Genomic DNA, 25,632 nt, shown 5'->3' with positions numbered 1-25,632 from the left:
CAGTTCTCAATCCACCTCACTGACCACTCATCCAGCCCACACTTCCTGAGCTTCCCTAGGAGGATGTTATGGGAGACAATGTCGAAAGTCTTGCTGAAGTCGAGGTAGACTACATCCACTGCTGTCCCCTCATCTACCCAGCCAGTCATGCCATTGTAGAAAGCTATCAGGTTGGTCAGGCATGACTTCTCCTTGGTGAATCCATGTTGACTACTCCTGATAGCCTTCTTTTCCTCCACTTGCTTAATGGTGACCTCCAGAATGAGCTGCTCTATCACCTTTCCTGGGATGGAGGTGAGGCTGACTGACCTGTAGTTCCCTGGATCCTCCTTCTTGCCCTTTTTGAAGACTGGAATGACATGAAGATTGGAGTGTCCCATGGGACAAGGGTTAAAATTAGCAGTCCTGGCCAGAGAGGTGGAGCCGTGCTAGATGGGTACCCCAAGCCCCATGACCTCCCCATCAGATCCTCAAACATGCTGGTAGTTTGGATCATGGGAACCTGGTCTAGCTGCAATGTTATTTATTGAATATATCAACTGCCTTCAGCATGCTTCAAGACCTTTCCTGTGAAAGTCTGCAGATGACACAGTAGCTAACCAGTCTGTAAAAATATTGTGGAGTCATTGACATAAATGACCATACTCTAACAGAAGTCATTTTAACTGAGTCAGGTGTAAAATAGTATAGCTAGGACCTAAGTGATTATGCTAAAAATCTGGAGACCTTTCAAGCAAAGAGGAGACCAAGAGAAGACATTTGGAGTGTCTGTTCTGCATCTGACAAAATGAGATATCCTGTGCCATTCTCACCATGTCACGGCTTTAGTGTAATCAGTACCTGAGCTAGCTAGTGTAAAGCTAAGTCATTTATATGATGCTGAAGTCCTTTCTGTGGCTTCAGCAAACAAAGGTGTCATAAGAGACCATCACCTCCATATGAACTTTCATCCACATGTTAGGGCTGAAGAGTCTAGTGCTGTCCTTGACTGCTGTTACTATAGAATCACATCATGGTTTGTGTTGGAGGGGACCTTTAAAGACCATCTAGTCCAACCCCCCTGTCGTGGGCAGGAACATCTTTCAGTAGATCAGGTTGCTCAGAGCTCTGTCCAACCTCACCTTGCACATTGCAATGACGGGGCATCCACAACACCTCTGGGCAACCTGTTCCAGTGTCTCACCACCCTCATCATAAAAAATTTCTTCCTAATGTCCAATATAAACCTACGCTCCTTTGTTTTACAACAGTTGCCCCTTGTCCTGTATCTACAGGCCTTGCTAAAAGTCTCTCTCCGTCTTTCTTAAAAGACTCTTTAAGTATTGAAAGACTGCAATAAAGTGTCCTTGGAGCCTTCTATTCTCTGGGCTGATCAATCCCAGCTGTCTCAGCCTTTCAGTTATGCTGTTAGATTATTATGCGGTGCTTAGGGGTCAGATGAATTTTGATTTGAAATACAATTTCTAAGCAGTGAGGATAACAGGATGCCAGAGACACATGAGGGGGACAGAGCACCCTTAGTCTTAATATTCAGAAAGTTATCTAGTGTCACTGAAAAGTTCTATTTTAGTCCAAATGCCATGAGACATTCAGCAGCGTCGTGCATGGGTAGGAGCAAGAAGAGCTTCTGAGCTGGATGGCTAGTGCAGTTGGTGCTAGCCCAGCATCTGCATCTCTGGCTCTTCCAGGTCATTTGACCATCTGTGACTAAATCCCACGCTTCAGGGCTGTCTGTAGGTGTGAAGAAGTGTTTGTTCCTCTCAGGGTGTCGTGGTACTGTTTTCCATCTTGCCTTCCCACAGAGCTGCAGAGACTGGCTGTAGCTGGAGGGCAGACAAGGACAGGATGGGCAGAGCTCTCTGGAGATATTCAAGACCTGCCTGAACAAGGACCTGTGCAGCCTGCTGTAGGGGACCCTGCTTTGGCAGGGGGGTTGGACTAGATGACCCACAGAGGTCCGTTGCAACCCCTAACATTCTGTGACCCTGTGTAACACTTCTCCCTTTGATGCTCCCCAGTCTTCTGCACTCTGGTTAAACTGAGCACTAGCCTGGCATCAGGAGGGGAGTTTCCTTCAAGGGACTCCAACTTTCTGCCTTTCGCTGCAGCACAGCAATTGGCTTGCTGCCTTTTGGTGCCTCACCACTGCGAGGGGCCCAGGCATCACCCTAGGTTTCTGCCCCAAGGGCACAGGCCAGTCTTCCGGACACAGAAATCCCCTGCTTCACCTGAGGTCATATGCAGGAGGAGGTGTGGGTGTGAATCGAAGAGCCTGCTATGGGCAGGAGCTCAGGCAGGATCTCATAGCCCCTGGTGTCTTACATGGGATGGGGCAAGATCGGTGTTTGGGTGCAGAACTGGTGAGAAATGAGGAACAGAGACTCAGAAGGGCTAGCGCTGGGGTCTCTTTTCAAAAATAAAAGGAATACGGGTTGTTGCAAGGGCTGTCTCTGAGCGAAGCAGCTGCTAGATGTTTCACTGCACACGCAGGACAGGCTGTGCCTCTTCTCCGTTTTCAGCTCGACTCCCTGCTACTCTTTTTGGCCAGGCTGTTGCACGGGTCTGAATGCCAAGTACTTACGCCTGAGCTGATGGGACCACTGTGGGCTCGTCTCCCTGCAGCGACGCTGACCTCCCAGCCCACCGCGCTCAGTCGGACACACAGCCGGCAAATTCTCCGCGGCCAGTCGCTCTCCTGATTAACGGTGTGCACAGCACCTCGTGCCGTGAGACCATGACAACTGATTGGGGTTTTTAGGTTTTACTGAAATGTAAACAAAAGGTAATCCAACTTTTCTTCCTTTTCATTGCTTAAATATTGACAGTCTCCAGCACATTAGCACAGACTCTAACCTCAGATTTGCGCACCGGTCCCACTGATATAAACGGGAGCTCTAATGTTCCTGGTTATAGAAGTGCTTCTATTGTGTTTTGGCCATCTGCTCCAACTAATCAAGATATTCAGAGATTTTGTGCTGTTTGATCTGTTTCTCTTGGTGCAGAAGGATGCAGGGGCTGAGGAAATGAGAGCTAAAACCAGGGGCATTCTGCGTGTTTATATTATATTGACACAGTGGCCAGCGTCACAGGATCTAAGACTGTACATCGAATGAAAGAGATACGTGTATCTCTCTCCGCACATACCCTGTGCCATCTGCAAAGGAAGAGCAGCAGCACGGATACCGGGCCAGCGGCAAGTGTTGAGGAGGGGTTGCCTGGTGCTTCAGTGGGAAGGAAGGCTTTGGGCTGGGGTCCGAAGCCCATCTGTTTTTCTTCCCTTGCTTGGAAGGACCAGCATTCTGGCTGAGATCATGTCAGTGGATCCAAAATGTACATGTGGGGGTGTCATTCTGACAACTGGTATCAATTGGATTAGGGTCTGTCTCGGTAGTTCAGAGAGTGGCTTTTTCTACCACCCTTTGAAAACCTTCCTGAGGCTGCACAGTAAATTACAGCATAAGTAGATTGCCCCAAAATAGTGCCATCGTGCCCTGCAGGGATTTCATGAATGCTGTGTCTAGACTGCCCAGAACAAATTCATAACCACTATGGGCCTGACACTTTGTAACTTGTGGTGCTAAAAAAAAGGTATCACTCTGCAAATCAACTCAATGGAAATCCAGTTTGGCTTTCCATAGCTTTATTTTAGGGTGGCTCACTTCCCTTAATCCTCTTGTGGAGACATAATCCAATGATTGTAACATAAAACAACTTATCTCACATGTAGATATTGCTCCTCTTTTGATATTGTTCATAATGTTAATTATAGGGGCTGGAGACATCCAAATCACAGAAGACATAAGTCTACTAAACAAAGATTTTTGCATATTTAAAAACATCTTTCTAGAAATTCTGTATTTGCTTCTTTCCTTCTACCATTATTTTCTTGGGACAGAGGTTGTTTGAAGTTTTTTGTTTCTTAAGTAAACAAACTGTTGTATGAGTTTAGAGGAACATCAAAAGTTGTGGCTGTGACCTGCTCCAAGGCACCCAGCACAGCTGGAAGCACCACAGCATCCCTGCATCCATCTCTGCATCCAAGCACTGAGGTCACTGTTTCCAAAGCTAACATCCTCATTTCAGGTCTCCCACACAGCTGCAATTCCTACTGTCTGCAGCTGGTCTTACCGAGGTAAGCCACCTAACCTCATGCTTATTGTCACCCCATGTGTCTCACTACACTGTCACTCCCTTCCACCACCGGCCAGCAGGCAGCTCCGGCTGGCAGGCATTGCTGCAGTATTTCAGCGCTAAAATTCAGATAATCCGAGGTGCTTAAAGTAAAGATGCTTCTTGTAAACTCCAGTTATGCTTTACACTTACTCTGCTGTGTGCTTGTAAAAACAGCATTACTTCAGGAAGGTTTCACTGCATGAGCACCAGGGCATTTCGATTTTTTACAATGTCAGCAAAACAGTGGGGAACTACGATCAGGGCTTGACAGCTTGGGTAATTCAAATGCAAATGTATAAACCCTGTCAGTCATGGGAGAAACAGTCAATTAAATAAAGACATCTCCCATGACAAGGGCAATTAAATGGGCTGCTTTTCCTCCTACTGTGCAAAGATTTTCCTTAATTTCCTGCCACTTGCCCAGCCAGCCTTCGGTTTTCTACCGGGGCTAGCTGCCCAGGTGCTGCTGCTCTCACGGGCACCTCTGTACCCTTCCCTTTGCACCCAAGAGGAGGAGGAGGGCAGGCTGGACGGCGAACCCGAACTCCCTCTTTGCCAGGATGAGCTGAGGAGTAGCAGAAGAGATCCACTGCCTCGACAGAGCAGAGCAGCAGGGCAGACAGATGTCCTTCCCCTGTCAGCCTCATTTACAGCCCTTCTAAAACACGTAAACACGCATACACATGTATCGACTGCTTGTTTCCTTGCTCTTGTATACTCAGCCCTGGGCGCCTTATCGCTCCTGGAGGGTGGCTGTAAGCACACCACAGGCCTTAACCCTCTCCTGGCTGCTCTGCAGATTTGTGAAGCTCGTGGGAAAAACAGGTCTTGGCAAGAGCTCCCACTGTTCCTGCAAACGCAGCTAGGCAGACACAAGCTTCTGCAAGCAGCGGAGCAGTCCTACAGAAAATCCATTTCTAATACTGTTAACTCCTTTTTGCCCTTTCTTGCACACTGTCTCCAATAATTTAACTTTAGCCTGATGCGATCTCATGATCATACACAAAGCCGACCTCAGCACCCAGGGATCCTCTGGCTATGCCCTACCTAACCAAACCTGTGCAGGCATGCTCACCTGCATCCATGCGCATGGAGAGCACCCTGCAGGGTGGGAGGCTCCTGCCTCAGGAAAAGCTGAACTCAGCAGTTTGTCCCTCTGTTTCTCCTTGAGAAAAGTTTTCAAGTAAGCAGTGGATCATCTGGACAACCACCAGGTCTCGGTGGGTCAAGCCATCGAGCAGCTTTAGGTGCTCCGTGGTGGAGGCTGCAAGTTAGCTGAGTGCTAGCAGTCAACAGGAGATAATAGATCCGGTATTATTAACCCTGCCTAACACATGGGACAGAGGAAATGGAAAGAATAAAAGTGTGCCTCAGGAAGGTACTCCTGTGTACCCATGATGTGGGCTGTGCAAAAACCTACCAAGACTGGGCCACTCATCTTCCGAAGGTGATCCAAAACAACCAGGAAGCCGCAGAGGTCACTTCATTTGTTCAGCTTGGAGAAGTGAAGGCTGAGGGGCAACCTACCTCATCGTTGTCTATATCTTCCTCAAGTGGGGTGGTGGAGGGGGAGCTGCTGATCTCCTCCCTCCGGTGACCAGTGGCAGACATAAGGAAATGGAACAAAGCTGTGATGGGAAGTTCAGATTGGACATTAGGAAAAGATTCTTCCCTGAGAGGAAGAACCCTGACAGTTTTTGGTCACTGGAACAGGCTCCCCAGTGAAGTGTTCATAGTACCAGGCCTGTCAGAGTTCAAGGAGTGTCTGGACGATACCCTTAGTCATGTGGTTTGGTTTTAGGTAGTCCTGTGAGGAGTAGGGAGTTGGACTTGATGATCCTTATGGGTCCCTTCCAACTCGAGATATTCTATGATTCTATGAGATGATTTGTACTGTTGTTGTAACACGTAGCATACATGTTTCACCGCTCTCTCTCGTACTGTATCTGCCCATCACACCTACCCACTGTTATGTTGTGTTTTGTTGGCCACCTCTTTGGACGTGACCCAGTTTTATCACATTCCAATGTTTTTTTTTTACACAGCAGATTTCTGATCCCAGACATGCCAGGTCTCTCCAGGCATCACCACAATATCTTCAGTTATGCCAGCATTTGTTCCCACTTGCTTTTGTCAATGGAAGGACACTGGAACTGAGGTATTATTACCTTTTTTTGAAGAAGATGAATTACAGACAAAAGGTTTGTGGTGCACTGACAAGTCTCCCTTTCCTCAGAGACAGTGCCATGTGATGCTACTCACAGCACATGGTTTAGGAAGTTGTTCTCTCCCGTGGTCCATGGCTTTGATTCATGAGAACAGGGACATTCACATGCCTCGTGAGCATCTTAGGTAAGGTTCACATCACTGACCATTAACCATCACAGATATGGGCATCTAATCTGTGCTGAACAGCAAGGCTTCCTCTACACTCAGGGAGGGAGATAGGTATCCCTGACACAGTGATTTATTCTGTCTCCTCTGGAAGTGTCTCTCTCCATGGACTAGGGGACACCTTGCTGACTATCCTGGAGTGGCTCCTCACCTCAGACAGCAAAAGCCAAGTGAGATGAGCTATGCCTGAGCAGCGTTACATGCTGGACTCCTGAGCCCTCGTGCTACCCTGCTCTCACCACCATGCCCTTGTCTTCTGTAGGTCTTTCTCTGCAGGGCTGATCTGCTGTTCATCCTTCGTGCAGTGCGACATCTGACCTCAGAAACGGTCATCTATGAAACCACCCCAGATGCCAGGGTCAGCATCTCCTTGCCCCAGGGGCCACAGCAGGGCTTTGGGCTGCCAGTCCCTTCACAGACCCAGGCAGGCATCGCCATGCTGGTCACAGTCAAGTCTCTTCTTGGAAGTTTTCCCTGTACATTTTAAGTTTATTTTCCTAATGATTCTAACATGATTAATAATAGGTCATGGAGTACAGGATGACAGTTTTAAGAAAATTAAGACTAACAGACTGTGAGCTGGCAAAAATTTAGACTGTACTATTTCGTAACAAAATGATCCCAGCACTGTTGTTAATATACCAAACCAGAAAGTTCAGTAAACGTAATGGCTAAGGCCCATTTGTGGTTCAATGCACAGCATTTAAGGTTCACAGATCTAATAAAGGTAAAATTTTTGTTACCTTCTCCTTCTGCAGTGGACAACAAATGCATTAGAAGAGAATAAAACGAACCCTTACAAATGGGAACATAAAATCTTCTCCCACAGGCATGCCTGTCTCCCTTATAGCCAAGTGGCATTGAAAAGTGTGGTAACATTCGATTGCCAGTGCAGCACGATGGTTAACAGGATCTAGATAAAGCCAGAGTTGAGAATTTCAAGTCACCAAATCCCAAGCTTGCCACAGCTGCTCTTCTGTTCTGTTCACTCACGTCAGGCAAAAAACACTATTGATGTGCTGCTCAGTAAAAGCATTTACAATGTTTACTTTATGTGGCACGTGATCAGATAGCAACGAATCTCACTAACATAATATTCTTTATGACGCATTTTTCTTTTCCTGATACTCTTTAAAACAACCTACATTGCAACTTTGGAAAGATGAGCTTCTTGGAGAAATACTTATTATTTTCCTAACATTTTGTTCAGAGCAGGCAAGGTGGAGGGGGGAGAGGGGCAGCCACCACATGAAACTCAGGAGTGAAAGTGTAGGTTGTCCTTTACATGGGCATTTGTGCACTTTTCCTATTTTCCCAGCTGTTTTAAAGCAAACTCCTTGAAGAATTTTGTCTACACATAGGCCTGTTTGTCGTCTGCTATTGGGGCAGACAGTCCTATTTTTATACATACACCAGCATGGAGAAGTTAATAAACATATTGACAGTTCTGTCTCTGAAACAGCATGAAGTCATCTGCTTTCATTGAGACCACATGCTGTATATCAAAATATGTGTACCAACTACCTCGAAAACTGAACTAAAACAGTCTGATGTTTTAAAGTAGGATGTTAGGAGGAGAGCCACAGAGTGGTATGCAAGGCACTACCTAAAGCAAACCTAGTTTCACTTCTTTGTGACCAAGAAATGCAATCCCAAGGTCTTCTCTGAGCAAAACAAAACTACAATTTTCTCATTGGAAATCTTGGTACTTCTGTGAGATTTTATAACTTCAGCATGGTGACAATTTATTCCTTAATCTCTTTCTGAAGCATCCAAATTAGAAACAAAATATCCTGCCTTCTCTTATGTACATTGGAGTTTCTACAAAAGCCAGCAGTCTAATAATTACTTAAAACCTTTCCAGAAAGGTAAGATTCAACATTGCAAAGAATATTAAAGCTGAAATGTCTTTTTGATCTAAATCTGAATGCTCTGAGACAGTTTTCCAAAGCCTCACAGAAATCTAAAAGGGAGCTGGCATAGTAGAAGCTTATAATTTCTAAAGTCAAACTTGTTCTTATTGTAAAATAGCATAGCTATTACATGCTATTTTTACCAAACATTGTTGGAAGACAAAGTTTCCAAACCCACAGCACAGATCAGTTTTGATCGGACAAGGGACAAACCATTTAATCAAGGGTAATATACTGGCTATAGCAAACTGAGGTGCCTGGCTTCAGGCATCCTCATTTGAATATTTGGAACATATTTCATGAAATATTGCCTCACATGTAATTAGCCTTAAGAAAGCAAGCCACTAGAAAGAATTGATTTTAACTGCACCTTATATTGCTGCTGCAGTGCCTTCACACTTCATGAAATATGGATCAACTATCTTTTTGGCAAATGTGAACATGCTGTCTTTCAACAGAGCTTCAATAATGGTATTTTCTCTCTCTATTCTTTAACTTGATCTGCTCTTGTTTTTCTTCTAATTAAGACAGACTATTACCTAAACTGCACAAACATTTAGTTTACCAAAAAAAAAGACCGTGTTCAGTTTCCATCCTCTGCAAGTTGTGCGCTTATAACCACCAGAAATTAACTGAAGTTGTTCTTTTTCCCTCATTAGGTTAAAAATTTACTTGTTACCAGAAAATATGGATTCACAATCATGCCTTTTATGGGGTTGTAATTGTGCAGACTTCTTTTCAAGGCTACAGCAGCCAGCTTACCTGTCAGCTGAGAGAGCAGTGAGAGTGAAGACTGACACCCCGACAGAAGTGAGCTGTATGAAGGGGATAAGTTTGCATCCAGTTCTGCCGAACAGCCACTCGTCAGCAAGGTACCTGCTGGCATCCACGGGCACGCAAGTCACTAAAAGCAGCAGATCGCCCAGAGCCAAGCTGGAGATGAACAAATTAGGGACATTTCTCATGGATTTCACAGTACAGAAGATCTTAATTAAAGTGATATTGCCAATAAGGCCTATCAAAATGATGATCCCGTAGATGGTGGGGATGGTGTAGAGGAACGCTGGGTAGAACCAGTCATCACCGAGGAGTGAGAGGTTTGCACTCTGGTTGACAGAGATGTTGCAGAGAATGAAGTTGTCTGTTTCTAGGTCTAGCAGAAGGCACTCTCCAGATGCCATTGTCCTGCTTTGCTCTGTTCAGAAGACAACTTTCTTCTTTGAAAATCTTCAAATAAAATTTCCTGCTTTAATTTTGCTGCTGCTTGCTGACTTTAAATAGTCAGAAGAGTTTAAAAGTCATACTGCTTAGTGACACATCTTGACAACAAATAAACCAGAAAACAACTGCAGCTTACTCCACAGTACTGTTTCCACAAGACGAAAGCAGAACATCTTTTAGCATAGTTTGTATCCTGAAACTTGCCTTTTCCTCGTTGGCTTGTCTCACTGTTAGGTATTCCTCAGCTCTGGAAAGCCTTTTATCAAATTCAAAGACCAGTAAGTGGGAGGCATTTTCAGTATTGAAGCTTGTTAAATTCCCAGCTTCAGAACTGCCGAGCAGAACTGAGTCCAAAACCAGGGAATTACAAAAAGCAAGAACTTTTGGTAGTTGCCGTCACGCTGCATTGCCAGTCCCTCCCAGCTTTCAGCACCTGCGCTTGCCGGCTGGGTTTAAAGCGAGGAAAAAGCAGGGCTCCGCTGACGGCTGGGATCCTATAGGCAGGATCTTCTGGACGTCAGTTCTTCCCCTGCTTTCCCCGACGAGAGCAGGCTGACTGTAAGGATGGCGGCGATGCCGGGGAATGCCAGCCACCTGCTGGACAGGCTCACAGCCGCCCGGGGGGACGCGGGGGGAAACGCCGATACCGCTGCCGACTCTCGCTTCAGATGGGAGAAGAAAAATCTGCTCATTTCTAGCTCATGAGACGAGGTCTGTCACATTGCCAGAAAAGAAAAGAAAAAAAAGTAATCGGTTTATTTCATAGTGCAAATAACATGATCAGAAAAGCAATGGCACCTTCTTAAACAAGAGCACACGTACTTCGTTTGCACTCCGGTATTCAATTATTCCAGTGAAAGAGAATAATGATATGAAGCCAAATTCATCCCCCAGGGCAAATGAAGTGATTAAGATAAAACCAACATTATCCTTAAAGTAGGCAAATGAGTATTAGCACTATGCACCTGCAGTCTGAACTCTGCACATTCTGTGTTAATGTTTTAATTTGGAGGCAACAAGAGCTAGGGATGAAGTTTACCGTTCAGTGCAACCATTTCTGTCTATGAGGTACCCATCATACTGGCATCTATAGGTAATGACTGTCTAGACATGGCAGAGAGAAACTCGCTTGGCTATAATGGTCTGAAAATTCTCCTTCTTAGAGCTTAATTAAGGTATAACTATTACTGATGCCTTACTGCTTTATAACAGACAGGTTATTTATGATTATATACAAGGATGGTGGAGAAACACAGTTAGTTTGGAAACCAGCCTACAGAATTAAATGAAGCTGTAATTTACACTTCCCCTTGCAACTGCTCGTTTTTGCAGGCAAAAGAATGTTTTACCAACTGCTAGAATTACTTGGAAGCGAGGGGGGAGGAGATTCAAACCAGACACTGAAGTGTGATCATTAGTTTCTGGATAAAGGAAACATTTCAGGACACTATCTGGAAAACACTATCTGGAAAATCTCCAGGCGCTCGGGAACGGTGTCCCAGGGTGGGATTCTGAGCGGTAGACTTCAGTAGCTGTTTTTCTGGCTGTTTCTTGTGACCAGGGTCAGTGTTTTCAGCTGCTTCGCTGCTGTTCACTCTGAGTCAACAAAAGACTTATGTGTACCCTTAACTTTAAGTAGGACTCCTTACATACCCAAAAGAGTGCTCTGCTGAGAGCTCAAGGGAACAGAGGAGAAGCCAAAATTTCTGGTATGCCTTTCAGAGAAAAACCTGCTTTTAAAAATAGACGTGAGGTTGCCACTGTTAAAAGCAGAGGACTCAGAGCTACTGTGCACAGTCTGATCAGGGCGCACAGGGGAAAGCACTTCGGTGGGCTGGGGCCAGCTCTGGGCAAGGCTGCCAGGTTGGGCAGAGGCCAGCCAGAGGCAGTCCCGTGTTTGGCACAGCTGGGCTTGCCGAAGGCACGGGGAGGCACCGTGGAGCTACTGGAGCAGCCCAGCCACAACCCATGGTGGGACACCTCTCCCAGGAGTTCCCCCCGGATATTTGGGAGTCTGGTCTGAGGGGCTGCATGGCAAAGGGACACATACTTCCCCTTGTTTGCTTTCCAAACTTTGGGATAAAGCAGAAAGGACATTACTGGAAGTGAGAGGAGGAAGTGGGAGTGTTGTGCCAAAAATCAGGGTTATTTCACCCTGTGTGTTCTGCTTGCTCAGGCATCAGGAGCAGCTACTCGGTGTAATCCTGGTGGACCCTGTGCCCAGCAGCCTCCTTGACAGTCAGCAGTGGCCTGCTCTGAGCAGGAGGTGGGATCAGAGACCTCCCACGGTCCTTTCTCATTCAAATGACTTGGTGACTCTGGGATTTGTAAACCCAACACTCAGACATAACAGCTCTAGCTCTCCTCAGCTCTCGTGGAAGCCTTTATTCTTCCAGGTGGATAACAAAATATTCTGATTGCCAGTAACCCTCTAATAGAACCACTAAGTCATAACTCATCACATTTTAAACTCTTCTACACTGAAATCTCTCATATCACTACGTAGCAAGTGGGGTGAGCAAAGAGAGGCAAGGGAATTAATACTGGAACCACTTCTTATCTTCCAGCTGATGGTGGTGTTGATCACTCTTTTCTTCTTTTGAGGTGAGTGTAAGCAGATCACCATGTCCCAGGTGTCTCTATCAGAGGTGAAAGGCACTCTCATGACCTCCAGGAAGATTCACTTCACCTTCAGCATTGCAAGGTTCATATTTTGTTTCAGGAAGCACTTCAAGTCTACAGCTACAGCGTTCTAACTTTTGGTCTTGACAAATCCAGGCTTCAGGTTTTAGGACAAACTCTTTTGGCCACATTGAATGAGAAATTGAAAAGACAAGTGAAAAAAGGAAAAAAAACCACACCCAGACCCTTTGAAGTTTGAAACTTAGGTTAGATTATAAAAACATTAATTATTTATATAAGACATATTAGACTGTTTCAGGGCATAAGACCACTACCAAAATGAAGGACACAGGTTTTATTCACAACTGCCTACCCTGCAGATGTTCTCCAGAAGTAATTGAGAAATGTTGTGGACATTTCCCAGAGTTGTTTTCATCTTGTCTTAAACTGCATGTGAGAGGGTTTTTTATTCTGAATGGTGTACTTTTTTCATCATGTCACCCTAGAATTTATCTTCCCTGAGCAGACAAAATGTCTGGGCATTTGTATGAGCATAGACACCTCTGCCATACTGTTCATGTCAAGTCCCAAGCCTCCCTCCAGAGGAAGGTAACCATCACTACCCGTATTTCACTAGTGGAGTAACCTTCATGCACACAGAAAAAAAAGAAGTGACTGGCACGAAATTGCTTAACAGGCTGTTGGCAGAGTTGTGAATAGAGTAATGCAGGTTTCCCGAGCCTGGCCTTGCATTATAATGGGTTTCTGTTGCACAATGAGAGATTCCACAGATGCTTTCAATAGATGCTTTTTTCCAGCACAATGGGGGAGATCTGTAAAAGAGCTTGATGGGTAAAATTTTCAAAAGCAGTTAAACCTATTTGAAAGGTAATGAAATTTAAGCTCCTACATCGCTCATGAGCTCACCACCCAGAAAGGGAGCCAGAGTTTTGAACAAATGTGATCTGCATTGAGAAAAGTACATGAGGACCCATTTTTCAAAGGCACTTGGAAAGCTGCAGATGCCACGGTGACAGCTACAGGCAGATTTTCAAAGAGCCCAAACACCCAGTGTACCAAGGTCTTTTGAAAGACACTGATCATTTATTGTACATACCTAAATGGACTTTTGAAAACTCAGTGCAACAGAGGGTTTCTGAGCCCCTGTGAGGTCCCACGGGAGACACTCTGGTGATGGGAGCCAGAGGATGCCGCTGCGGCCACCTGCAGACCCTGAGGCTGGCACAGCCATCACCTCAGAGGGCAGGGGCATGCCAGCCACACTGGGGTGGGAACCCGTGCAGCATCCCCCACACCAGGCACCTCCAGTACCCAGGGGATGGTGGGGAGGTGAGGGTCATCTCCCAGAGAGCATGTGCTCTTTGTCAAGGGGGTCGCATTTCTTATCTTGCCACAATATGACTTTCCTCTGTAGTGGCCTCTTGCAAATCTGCTCATAGGACATGGATAAACTCCCTTCCATGGTCCAGAGGGAAGAACCTGTGCTCAGGGCTCCGCTGTTTCCTGACAACTGGATTACTGGCGCTGGGAGACAGTGAGCCAGGGATTGCTCCCTGCTGGTCTTGTGGAGTGCAACATCCGCTGATTTACCAAATATTTGCCTCACGCAAACTGTTGATCTCCCAGAGGGAACAAAGTGGTGGAAAGCACCCAGCCTATAATCTCTTCAAGCAAATTCTTTATTTTTATTGCTGTTGCCCCTACCTGCTCATATCACACTCAGTGTCTCAGTTCACCACTCTGTTTCATTCACCAAAGGTAACAATGGCTGTTCACGAAAGGATAATTTTCCTAACCCAGTCCATGTCAGGGATCAGATTTACAGCAGTAAATCAGTGATTTGAGCAGTCATCTGGGCTTACACCTGCATGACTGGAGGTCAGAGGGGCTGGGGAGGCAACTGAATGTAACCCACACTGTAAAAGTACCCTGAGTGGATACTATGTGCTGGTTTCCTGCATATGTAAAACTGGAAATGACATGTTGTGAAGTTTTCTCCTTCATCGCGCAGACTTGCGGATGCACAGCCTGTACTGCAAATGAAGATGCAGGCCACACAATGTGAAGTGCTCCCACTGTGCTTTTGAAAATAGCTTATTCATCTTAAATTAGACAACTCCTTCAGTTTGTTATTGAACTTCATAAATTCCCTACTCACTCCCAGCATCTCATCATGACATATCATCATCAAAAACTGACACAGCTGGAAGGGTCTGAACTGGGTAACACCTAATATGCGTGCTCACAGAGTAGGAATTATTTGAAGGAGAGACCATGCAGTTACTTATTTACAGGAATCTCCTGCCAGGCTTGAAGGGTAACACAGACAAAAGCATAACGGCATCTGAAAACACAACTAGTGAGAGAGTAAGGTAGCATGGTGGGCCAGAGGGAGCAATGAATCAGCCTGTGCCTGGTAAAAAATGGATGAGAAGGAACTTGAGAATGAAGAGTGCTGCCTGTGGCAGATGGTCTCAAGGAGGGAACAGTTGAAAAAAAGTGCACAAAGAGTACTGGTATGAGACAATTTCAAGGAAAATGACATCAGCAGCAACCCTCTGCACAGATTGGAGGAGCAACACTGCATTTTTTGACAGCAAAGTATGCTGTAGCAGGCAAGATATGAGATAGTGGGCATATGGGCAAGAAACTTTAGCTACAAAAGGGACAGGAGAAGGTACATCCCACATACTTTATACAGACCCCCCCTGTAAGACAGATAGACTTGAGCATGCAGAGAGAGGAACAAGTAGAAAGCAGGTTTGAGTGATAAGCAGTCAAGAAAAGTGCTGTCACCTTGGTGCAGAGAAAACATGAACATTTCTTTTAACCATGCTGGGCTCCTGCTGGCAACTGATCATTCCCAAGGAAACACTGCAGGACAAGATTCCCATCCTGCTAGACAAGGCAAAGCAAAGTCATAGAGATTTGAACGTTCTCTGCATGAACAGAAGACATAAGTTTGTGGGTGGGGACAGCTCAGAGGAGCAAAGAAGGGTACAAAGGGATGATCATCCCAGTATCCCAAAGACAGCTGAGGGGAGATGAAAGAAGCTGTCAAATATCCTGCAGAAGGAAGAAGTGGGCAAAAAAAAGAGGGCAGCTGACGAAAGCAGGGGAAGTCAAGATTTTGGGTTAAGCGCATAATCAAATATACACTTCCTAAGTAACTACCTGGCCAAGGAAGGTGAGGCTAGTGGCACAGTTTAGGTTAGATTAGGCTAAAAAGAAAGAACTACAGACTCTTGTGCAAGAAATTTCAGTGCAGTGGAGGGGGAGTAAGCCAGATTACAAGTCCTGGCTGGACCTGAAAAAGAAGATGCTCTTCTTCCATGCAGTTGGTTTTCCAGGGTAAGAGGGAAAAAAGGAACTTGGGTGCAAGGAGTCTGGGGACAGGAGCATTAGAAAGAACAAGGAAAGTACACATACGCCACACTTGTTCTCAGTACCCTAATTCTCCCTGGAAGGCACTTCATAGCCAAGCGCTTTGGACAAAAAGTTCCTGAAAGGGGTACTTCTGCTCTCGGCTGTCAGCGGAGCCAGCACTTCCCTTCGGTGGCTAGCCCTTAGCAGGGTTGTGGAAGTATTTGCCTGGAGGGACAGCTGAGAAGAGCAGAGCATGGGACAGCATACACACTGTAGAACACCGCGCTGCCTGTAACAGCAATCTCAAGGCTACAAACACATCTTACTAACACATTTTTTCAGGACCTACCGCCAGAGAGCACTCAACTCTACTGGGACCATTACAGTTACCTCAGGACCAATTTAAAAGACTTTACTTTGTAGACGAAATCTGGGCATAATCAACTTGAGTGTTTTAATCAAATACTAATGCTGGCAAAGCCAGGCAGGAATGCTAAAGGCAATAACATCTATGATGAGACCTTGAATTGTGAGCATCAGCCCTTGGACGTATCACTTCACAGTCATCTGTAGGTGCTGATTTAAGCAGACTAAATTTTCCCTCCTGGCCCCTGGCATGCAGGAACAGCATTCGGGACCTGGCAGCCCTTGTAGCTCTTTCCCTGGGCTGAGAGGTGCTGACGGGTTTCACCCATGGTTTTGCTCCCTTCCCTGCTACATCCCAGTGCCCTCCTGTGGGCTTCTGGGGTTGGAACACTTTTTTCTTCCAGTGCTGTTACTGACAAGCAGCTGGTGCAATAAATTATTGCCAAATTCATGCTATTCTTTCCCTTATACAGGGAAATATGAACTGAAGATGTACTTCTTTTCTTTTTTCATCTTAGTTTTCATGGGAGAGGACAATTCCCTGCTTAACACGAAAACAGACCAAAATGGCAATATTGTTATTATTAATAATAAAAATTGTACTCTGGGAGATGGAAACAAGTGAAACAACGCAGCATCAAATACATATTTTAAGGAAAAAAATAGTAAAACTCATTGTCAACAAGGCTGTTTAAGCTTTTTATTTCTAAAGAAGTGATTCCAAAGCTACCTGGCAAAAACCATGAAGAAATGTACTAGAGAAACACAACAATGTACTACTACCATTCATTATCTTTGTATTGTACTTGAGGGATGTTTCAGAAAGAAAATCACGTAGTACAGAGGAATTCAATAATGATAACTCTGAACAAATTGTTTTTCTCTACATCCAGTATCTGATTTGCTTTCTGTTATCTTCTCTTACATGAGAAGGAGAGCAGATCTCGGATAAGGGTGATGATTTGCCGCCCCTGTCACCAGGGAGGACGGCTGCAGCTGTGAGCAGTATGAGGGAGCAGATGCTGCCGGGCCCCCGGTGTTGCTCTGGATTAAGCCCCGGGTGAATCCCTGCATCAGCCTTGTACCCCTTGGCCCAGACCTCCAGCCCTGCCATGTGCCACGGAGGTGGTGGTGGGGAACCCCAAACCCTTACAGAAACGTTGAGGGTAGGAGTTGTGCTTGAGAGACCCCTTGGTGATTTATTCAGGCTGATCCGACGGGATGCCGTGCAGAAGCGGGTTGCCAGGACCAGTACATCTTCACTTCTCCCCAGGGGCTGGCAGGTGGTGGGCTGCTGTCCCCCGGGGAGGCTGAGGCACCTTGGACACCCATCCCGGCTCACCCCGGGATGTGTGGGAGCAGAGCCACTGGAGGACAGGGTTGAGGGGGGCTCCGGGGCTCCATCCGGGTGCGTCCATTGCCTGCAGGCTGCCAGCTGCCCTTGCAGAGGTGGTGGGACATGGGGGCACCTCTCCCCACTCTCTTGGGTGGCTCCTTGCAGGGTGTGAATTCTCTCATTGAGGAAAAGGTCCTGGAGAGCACAGACCGGAGTTTGTTTTGGGGACTTCTCCCTCCTGATCAGGACAGTAGCCCTAGTATCATCTGACCACAGGTAGCAAGTGCTGGGGGAGGCTGTATGACTGGGTAATTAGAGGCTGCCCCTTTTTTGCAGTCAGTGTGTCAGCAGGAGAGAGAAGCCACCAAGGAACAGGTAGCAAACCATAAAGGACAAAAAAAAAAAAATCAAGGTCACAAATGAAGCCATGTAAGAAGGATTGAGAGCCAGATGTGAAGGTGTTTGGAAAGCATCCCACATGAGCACTTGAAAACCAATCCACACACTGGGACAGAGAAATGACTGAGACGATGTCACTACGCTCTTGGGGGAGTACAGAGAAATGGGAAAATGAGGTGTCAGCAAAGCACTCCACTGCACTGAGCTGTGCTGATGGGTGATGGGTGTGGAGGATCCTCCTACCTCAGTGAGAGGAAGTGGCAGAAGTTGGTCAGAGCTTCCCCTCTTGCCTCAGTTTAATTTAACGCTGGGTTTAATTTGGTGGGCTGTGCTCCCTTACCCCTACCACCCTTTCGCAGGATTCATTTTAGTGTCTTTGCATATCAACAGAGCATCTGGCTGACTGGCTCAATCCTTATTGCTTAACTCCAGCTGAATTTTAAGATATGAGAGCACAGGTTAGCATGTCTGAGGACCAAGGGAAGAATAGGGTTTTCTGGAAAGCAAAACCTCCTACCGGTGTAGTCTAGTTTCTTAAAACACCTCCTATGAATTTGGCAGTGTTGGGCTTGGTGAGAAGAAATGGGTTTGCTCTGATAAAGGACAGCAGAAGCAAAGATCGTGCAAATGTCACATGGGTGTCCAAAAAGTGTGGGGACAGACACTGTCTGAAGAAGACAGTATATTAAAAAGTAAAATCAGTAGCTATGTGGAGAAATACATGGTACTGGGGAAAGATCAACACAACATTCAAAGAGAGAAGTCATAGTTCGCAAACCTAATACTATTGAAATCAGGTGTCAGTGAGGTTGTAAATAAGGGTAATCAGATGATACTGACATGCTTGGACTCCCTGAAAGCTATAAGAAACTTTTGGTTTAATGAAAGTTACAAAATAGGAAACCAAGGGTAAGGATGAGTCACTCTGCCATGGACTAAGGCAAGCAGGGGCAGTTTGGGGAGCAGTCCTGCACTCTGTGCTGGCCAAAATATTCACAGGTGATCTGGAAAAGGGAGTGAGCTGTGAGGGACCACAGTCTGTTGGTGGTCCTGAGATGCTCAAGGTGGTAACAAGGAAAGCTGATTGCTAAGACTGGCAGAAAATATGGTGTTTGGGTTGAGGGGATGGACAATAAATGACAAGAATGTAATGACAGTGTAATACTCATGGGAATAAAAGATTGATCATACCAATATCTGATGGGATCTAAACACCCTGCTTCCAGTAAGAAAAGCAACCTTGGAATCACTGTGATTAATTCTCTGAAAACATCAGCTCACAGACCTAAAGGTAAACAACGAGGAAGGAACGATGAAGGAATAAGGAGGGAATGAGTCAGTCATTTTATCTCCCGGGCTTTCTGTCCCTTACAAATTGTAGCAATAATTGCATTAAAGAACAGAAATTGCTCTGGTGGCATGAAATGCCTTGATCTGCATTTGCCAGCAGTTATCACTTGATAGTGTTTGAGGCTTCTGGGACACACTTACTTGCAATACAGCAGAAAATTAGACAATGCTGAAACATTGGCTGGCCATCTTTAGCTTTTAGTGTTTTCAAATGCAAGTACTTACATTGTCTCATGCTGAGAAACTAGTTCTATGCTACCAAAAGAACGGACGTTACCATCCATACCTCCAGAAGTCATCTGCGGGATGATCATAAAGACATATAACCACCATTGGCCCAGATCCACAAAAACATTTAGGAATGTAAGTCCCATTGTGATGATTGGGAGTTAAGTACCTAAATGTTTTGTGAATCCAATCACCTGCAGCTGACTTATTAGGTGGCTGTAGATCAACAGAACTGATAAAACATGGTTTAAATTTTAAATAGTGAACTCTAGATGCTCTTGACATTCTTGTGCTAATTAGCATATGGATGTATCCGAGGCTTACATTCTCTGATGGGCACTCGTATTTTATCTATAAAGACAAGATAAGAGCCCTGGGCTCTGTCAGTATGCTAACCAATGCATCACTGTCGAGAATATCCCAATATCATCCAAATCCAAGCTAAGATGAAGGTTATAGTCTATCAGTACTCGTTCCTGGGCTGAGAGAGTTGGTTTGATGTAATCACCATCTCAGTGACACCTGAAAGGGCTCCACAGTTCTGCTCGTCAGTGAAGTTTACATCGACTGCTAGAGATGCCATAATCTTATGAAGTCAAAATACTAGAAAAAAAATTTTAAAGTCAATATCTACTATCACCATTATTAGATCTTCTAATTAGCTAGACAAAAGGCAATGAAATGGAACTACAACTTCAGACAAACACAGCATTCTGTGATAGCAACCATGTTCTTAGCTTCACATTCAGTTGCCCTGAATGAAATCTCAGATTCCCATCATAAACTGGGATAGCTCAGTCTTTTTTTCAACCCTAATGAGAACAATTGACAATGCACTCAAACCATTTCATTTTAGTGTTCTCCAATAAATTCAAATTATTTGGTGTCAAATCAGCTAAATAAGTCACAGCATTTCACATTTTGTGACATTAACGTGTGAAAGTTTTATTCAGGGAGGCAACCGTCATAATTCTTGTAAATCAAATCTTACAGCATCCTCCATGATGCTCCATGTCACTGACTTCACATCGTGCTGAGAAGGAACTGAAAGGTGGACAAGGAAAATGCAGCATGGCTGCGAGGCAACACGCACTGGTGTGGGGCTGGGAGTAAGCACCTGAGGACTGGGACTGAGTGGGAGCTGCTCACACCAGGACCTCTGCTGTAGCCCTCTCCATGTGAAATTGCACCCTGTCTTCAGGCTCAATGGTTTCAACTGAAGGCCAGACTCTGTTAGAGGAAGGCAAGGCTAACTGGCCAAGGAGACGTATTCAGAGGAGTGCTTTGTATAAACAACTTCTGAAAAATCTATGGGCTGACAGATATTCAGAACTGTCTTGTGATATCTCTGAGCATCTAATGTATGATGAACTAATGAAGGCAAAAAAGGGGAAAAATCAGTCATTTGCAACAAGCAATTAGATTAGCTACAATGAAGACAGAGGGAAGGTGAAGGCTGTGAAATAGAACTATAAGGATGAAATAACTGAGGCTTTTGCATCAGAAGGGAACCTGAAAGTGTGAAATTGGTCAAACTTTGTCTTATTTGGAGCATAGTTTTGCTTGCAATGAGACAGAGAGCCAATTCTGATATCACACTGGTTTTCTAATGGCGTAACTTTCCTGAACTCAGTGGTTTACTGTCTCGATTTACCACATAATACACATAACAATGTTCAGCAAATTCAATTCCACATTTATAGCAACTGCAGAGAGAGGCAAGATTGAGATGCAGAACTATGCGTGCACTTGGAAAAGACAGCTCTGAACTGGGGGAAGAAAGTTCGCCACCTTTCATAAACAAGACAAGCACAGTGGGCAATTCCCAAGCCATCTACGGAGAATTCACTTATAAACATGTTCCTAAACTTCACTGGGAATTTAGTTTGCAAAAGGTTTGTACAGAATGTGCCAATGGATATTATTTACCAAGACCTTAATTCAGTTATGTCATTCCACTAAGATACAGGGTATTTTCGGGCACAGCTTCCTGTGCTGGATGTTATCTATATGAAATAAGAGAGACGGGAGATCTCTGGTGTTTACAGCCCAGACAGTGGCTGTAATGCCTCACTGTGAAAGCCATAGGGAAAAAAATCTTTCAGACAAATGCATAAGCCCTCAGCTAAAATTAGATCAAAGTCAACGCAAAACACCATTTGTATTCATGTATGTATTGACAGCTCTCAACACTCCTTTCTAAGTTTTGGCAAGTCAGTGTCCCATCTGATTTAACTGAATACACAAATTATTAGTTTTCTGGACAGACAGACAAGTGGGTGGAAAATAAATGACTTTTTGAACCATTTCCTCAGCATAGCACTGTGCTTCAGCAAACACCCTATTCATAGAAATCCCAAATAAGTGGCTTGTGATACAACAACAAGTAGAACTATTGCTTTTTCTGCATTTCATGGAAGTAATCCTATTATCTGTCATACTGCGATATTAGAAGATCAGGAATTCAAGTACAAAGTGAATATATCACCCTGGAAGTTCAGTGAAACTTTGAATAAAGCAAAAGACACAAGCATCTGACAAATGCTTTGACGATCCTCTACCAAGAAAGGATTCTATGCAATCACTCAACTAAAGCTGTAGTTTTGACACCTTGCTTTGACGCCTGTACTTGGGACACGTGCACACAAGACTTGTACTTACTTTGTGGTGATTTTCATCTACTTTGCAATATACTTGTTAGCATACTTCTAGATTGCCTGGGTTATTAATTTGGGTAAGATATACTGTGCTAGAAAATGCAAAAGGTGTGTTAATAAATGTCTGTAAATTTGTGCACACAGAGATTGCTTCCAGTGGAATTAAACTGAGTTGTTCATAGCATGCTCCCATATTCTCAGTAGATGTACGTCACTTTCAAAAGAGCTTCATCTTTCAGCAGCCATGAGACAGGAGCTACAATATTAATACTTACTCACACAACACGGGGCTCCCAGGTGGTATGGAATACACATATTTTCACTCAAATGTCAAATATAAAGTAAAGCCCTTAAGTAATTTACGATGATTGATAGTTCCCCTGCTAGCTGAATTCCCCCTCAAAGTATCCCCGACCCTTACGATGAAAGCTGTGATGGAAGAGAGGGCAAGGAAGTTCCTCATCATGAGCAGGTGCTGCAGCATCATGTACACGGTGTCTTCCAAAAAACCCTAAGTGAGTAGACTGAACAATAAAGATGTAAAGTACGTTTATACAACTAGAAGACAGGTCTCCAGATCATTCCCAGATCCTGGTCCACTGATAGTCCATGCCGCATGAAACATGACCCCAGGGCTGAACCAATTAGTTTCCTCTCAAACAAAACCAGGGACAGCTCTCATCAGTTAACGAGTGAGTAGGCTTCACCCAGCTTGCCTCCTCTAACCCAACACAGTCCTCCAACACTAGTAGTGTGGGTCTGACACCTTTATCTATTTTATAAATGTTCTTATGCCACCACATCCCAAAGTATGTCCTATATGGTCTCAGTGTTCCACTGTAAAAATACCATTCTGGTGGGCTCCAGCCAAGACCTTTGTGTATTTCTGACACTACACTATGAACTGAGAAAACACATAACAAAGTATGTGAGCATTGGGATGTGAGATGGGACCCAGAGGAGGGCTGTGTCAAGTGCTGTACAGTGTGGATGCATCAGACGACCTGTGCAGGGTAGGCTTGAACAGCAAGCGTGAGACCCTGTAAACCCTGGCAGTCAGAAACCTGTTCCCAGACCAGGAGCATTTAGCAGTGCAGATAACACCAGAAAAGCAAAAAATGATCTTGCACATGCATGAGTAGCACATTATCAGCTATAAATACTGGTTGTCCCAAAATGGCTTCATATGTGCTAAAATTAAATCAACATTAGAAATTCTTGACTGACGCACACCCAAATATTAGTACTGGGGCTGGCTGATATGCAGCTGGAGCTAAGTTATTCACTTCAGTCAAAAGAGTTAAAATCTTATGCAATATGAACATTTTGTTGACTACATGAAGAACATCTGGCTCCTCAGCTTCCACCTAACAAATCCGACAGGAAAGATAAGAACTTCCGCAGGCATTTATTTTGCAAAGCTGTTGCTGAGAAAGGTAAAGAAGAATAGCCACTCTCAGAAAAATAACTATTCTAGTGGGGTATCTGACACACAGAAGAAAGCCATCAGAGGAGCTTGAATTATCAACATCTGTAACACACCAGTTATGCTGTCACACTGCAAATCCTTTCTGGGAACTTTAGCAATGACTGAGACAGAAGCATCCTTCACTCACCTTCTGTGAGGTTAAACATTTGGTCTAATCCAGTCTGATATTCTGGGTATGCCAAAATACAGACGTCATGCTAATGTGAAAAATGCTAGGAGAAGGAAGACTAGAAATCATTAAATGCCTTGCCCTCCATATCTAAAACCTGTTTAGTCCCTTAAACGAAAAAAATGAGTAGTACTGAGAAGACATTTTACAGCAGTAATAGTTCAGGCTGCTTTCTGTAATGTATAATGCAAATGGGCCTTTTCAAGTGTGTTAAATGTGATGCAGGTAAAATGAGACCGTGTCCACAGTGATATCTAAAAAAATTTTCAGACGGACCCAACCCAACACAGCTGTAAAGCTTCAGTCATGTCTGAAAACTCAGTACAGACTTGGTGGTACTTTTTCAAACTCTCAGTAGTCAAATAGGAGGTTTCCCCATTAACGCTGGTAGGATGAACTGTCAACACTTTCTTTTCCTGCTATGAAAACTTTACCTAAAGTGGGACAAAAATTATCAAGTTACTTGTACACAGTAAGACACCCTACATTTCCCATCTGGATAGCTCTAAGTTGAGACTAAAGAACCAGAGAAGCTGAAAAATGTTATTCTGATGTCTCTGTGAGGGAGCTGATAGATGAAAATACGTTTTTTGACAGTGACGTCTGTGCGTGTAAAGGCAGTTTGAAGTGCTCTTTTTGTCTGAGCTAACACAGCAGGTGAAGGCACTTCACCTCACTGCCCAAGCTGTTCTTTCACTCAGAATGGTTATTAACAGTGCTCATTCAGTGTTTCATGAGGATAAACTAACCCACAATAAAAAGCTAAGAGCAAAAATCTCCCACTCTGGGAAATTGTGTATCAACTTGTCCGTGGACTTCAAAGACTCAGAGTTGCAGAAAATTTGCTCGGTGTTGCAGTGTACGTCTGCCAGTGTTTCCAAACCTGTAAACTTTAGTCTGAAATGTGTAATTTCAGTAAATTAGGTTCATCAAGCTGCACGATTCCTGAGGGGCTGGGTCCACCCGACCAAGCTCTGAGAACAGGTGCAGGTCCCAGCATTAGATGCGGGACCCCGAAATGCCACCAAGCTCAGCAGCGATGGAGGCACGGGACTTCCAGAGAGACTTTCTCCCTTGTAACCTCTTCACATCTGAAAAATGTGGCTCCTCATCTTCTCCCTTAGGAAATGATTAGCAACGATTGCTAAATTTTGGAAATGAGCATGGCTGGTGAGAACCTGAACCTACAGAAACCAACAGTAAAATGCACGCTGACTTCTGCACAGTCACGATTTCATCCCTGTGGCCAGAAGTGAAAAGCACTGTGTGACGACAGAAAATAAAGATGCATCTATAGCTTGTTTTGCTCATTGTCAGCACACTGAAGGAGTGAACATGTGGGAAGATGGGGAAGGTAAGCACGTGTTAGTGGGGCAGGGCTCCCACTTCTCTCCCAGGATCAGGGCGCATAGCACCCACACAGTGCCATGGCTGGCCGTCCTCAGGTTTCTGGCCTTGGGTTTTCATCTTCTTCCCATTCTCAAGCCCTTGCACTCTCTGTTAACTCCTCTGACTCTACACCTTCCCCGAATGCAGCAGTCACTGCCCCAACCAGCCCATCAATAACAATTTCCTTCATCTTACCCTTCGTGTAGTCGGTTCAATAGAGTCATTAACATTTTCAATGGAGATGGCCCAAATGGCCCTAATCAAGAAGGACTGGCACGCTGGCAAACTCTGCAGATACTTGTTGGGGATGAATTACTACTACTTTTTATGCAACAGGTATTAGGGTTCAAAAAACTACCCTTCTCCTTTTCTCCCCCAAGTTCATTATTTATTAGAAATAGAGGAATGGATTTCAGATTTTTAGATTAATGTCGCAGGCCCCACTCCTGCAGCGTGGGGAGAGATGCAGAATATGATGTGTATTCCTTTGCGTAATTCTTGGGGTATTCTTTGTCTAAAACGGGTTGATGCTTCCTTCT

At 44.8% G+C, this 25,632-nt stretch overlaps 1 protein-coding gene across 2 annotated transcripts in view; it reads right to left on the bottom strand.

The window, feature by feature from the left end:
* Positions 1-10,239, bottom strand: part of GRPR (gastrin releasing peptide receptor) — a 34,459-nt gene extending 24,220 nt beyond the window's left edge. The window contains exon 1 of one of the 2 annotated variants that reach the window (XM_009940650.2): positions 9,243-10,239. In XM_009940650.2, the coding sequence (XP_009938952.2) occupies positions 9,243-9,661 (419 nt within the window). In that variant the 5' untranslated portion in view covers positions 9,662-10,239. Of the gene's footprint in view, positions 1-2,581; positions 2,632-9,242 lie in introns of those variants that run through there. The other variant, XM_075428915.1, reaches the window with a different exon arrangement.
* Between the last annotated feature and the right edge of the window lie 15,393 nt (positions 10,240-25,632).

Source organism: Opisthocomus hoazin, chromosome 1, assembly GCF_030867145.1.
Source record: "Opisthocomus hoazin isolate bOpiHoa1 chromosome 1, bOpiHoa1.hap1, whole genome shotgun sequence".
In the NCBI taxonomy this organism is placed as follows: domain Eukaryota; kingdom Metazoa; phylum Chordata; class Aves; order Opisthocomiformes; family Opisthocomidae; genus Opisthocomus; species Opisthocomus hoazin.
Note: the sequence above shows the minus strand (reverse complement) of the source record. Positions and strands in the feature narration are given on the sequence as shown.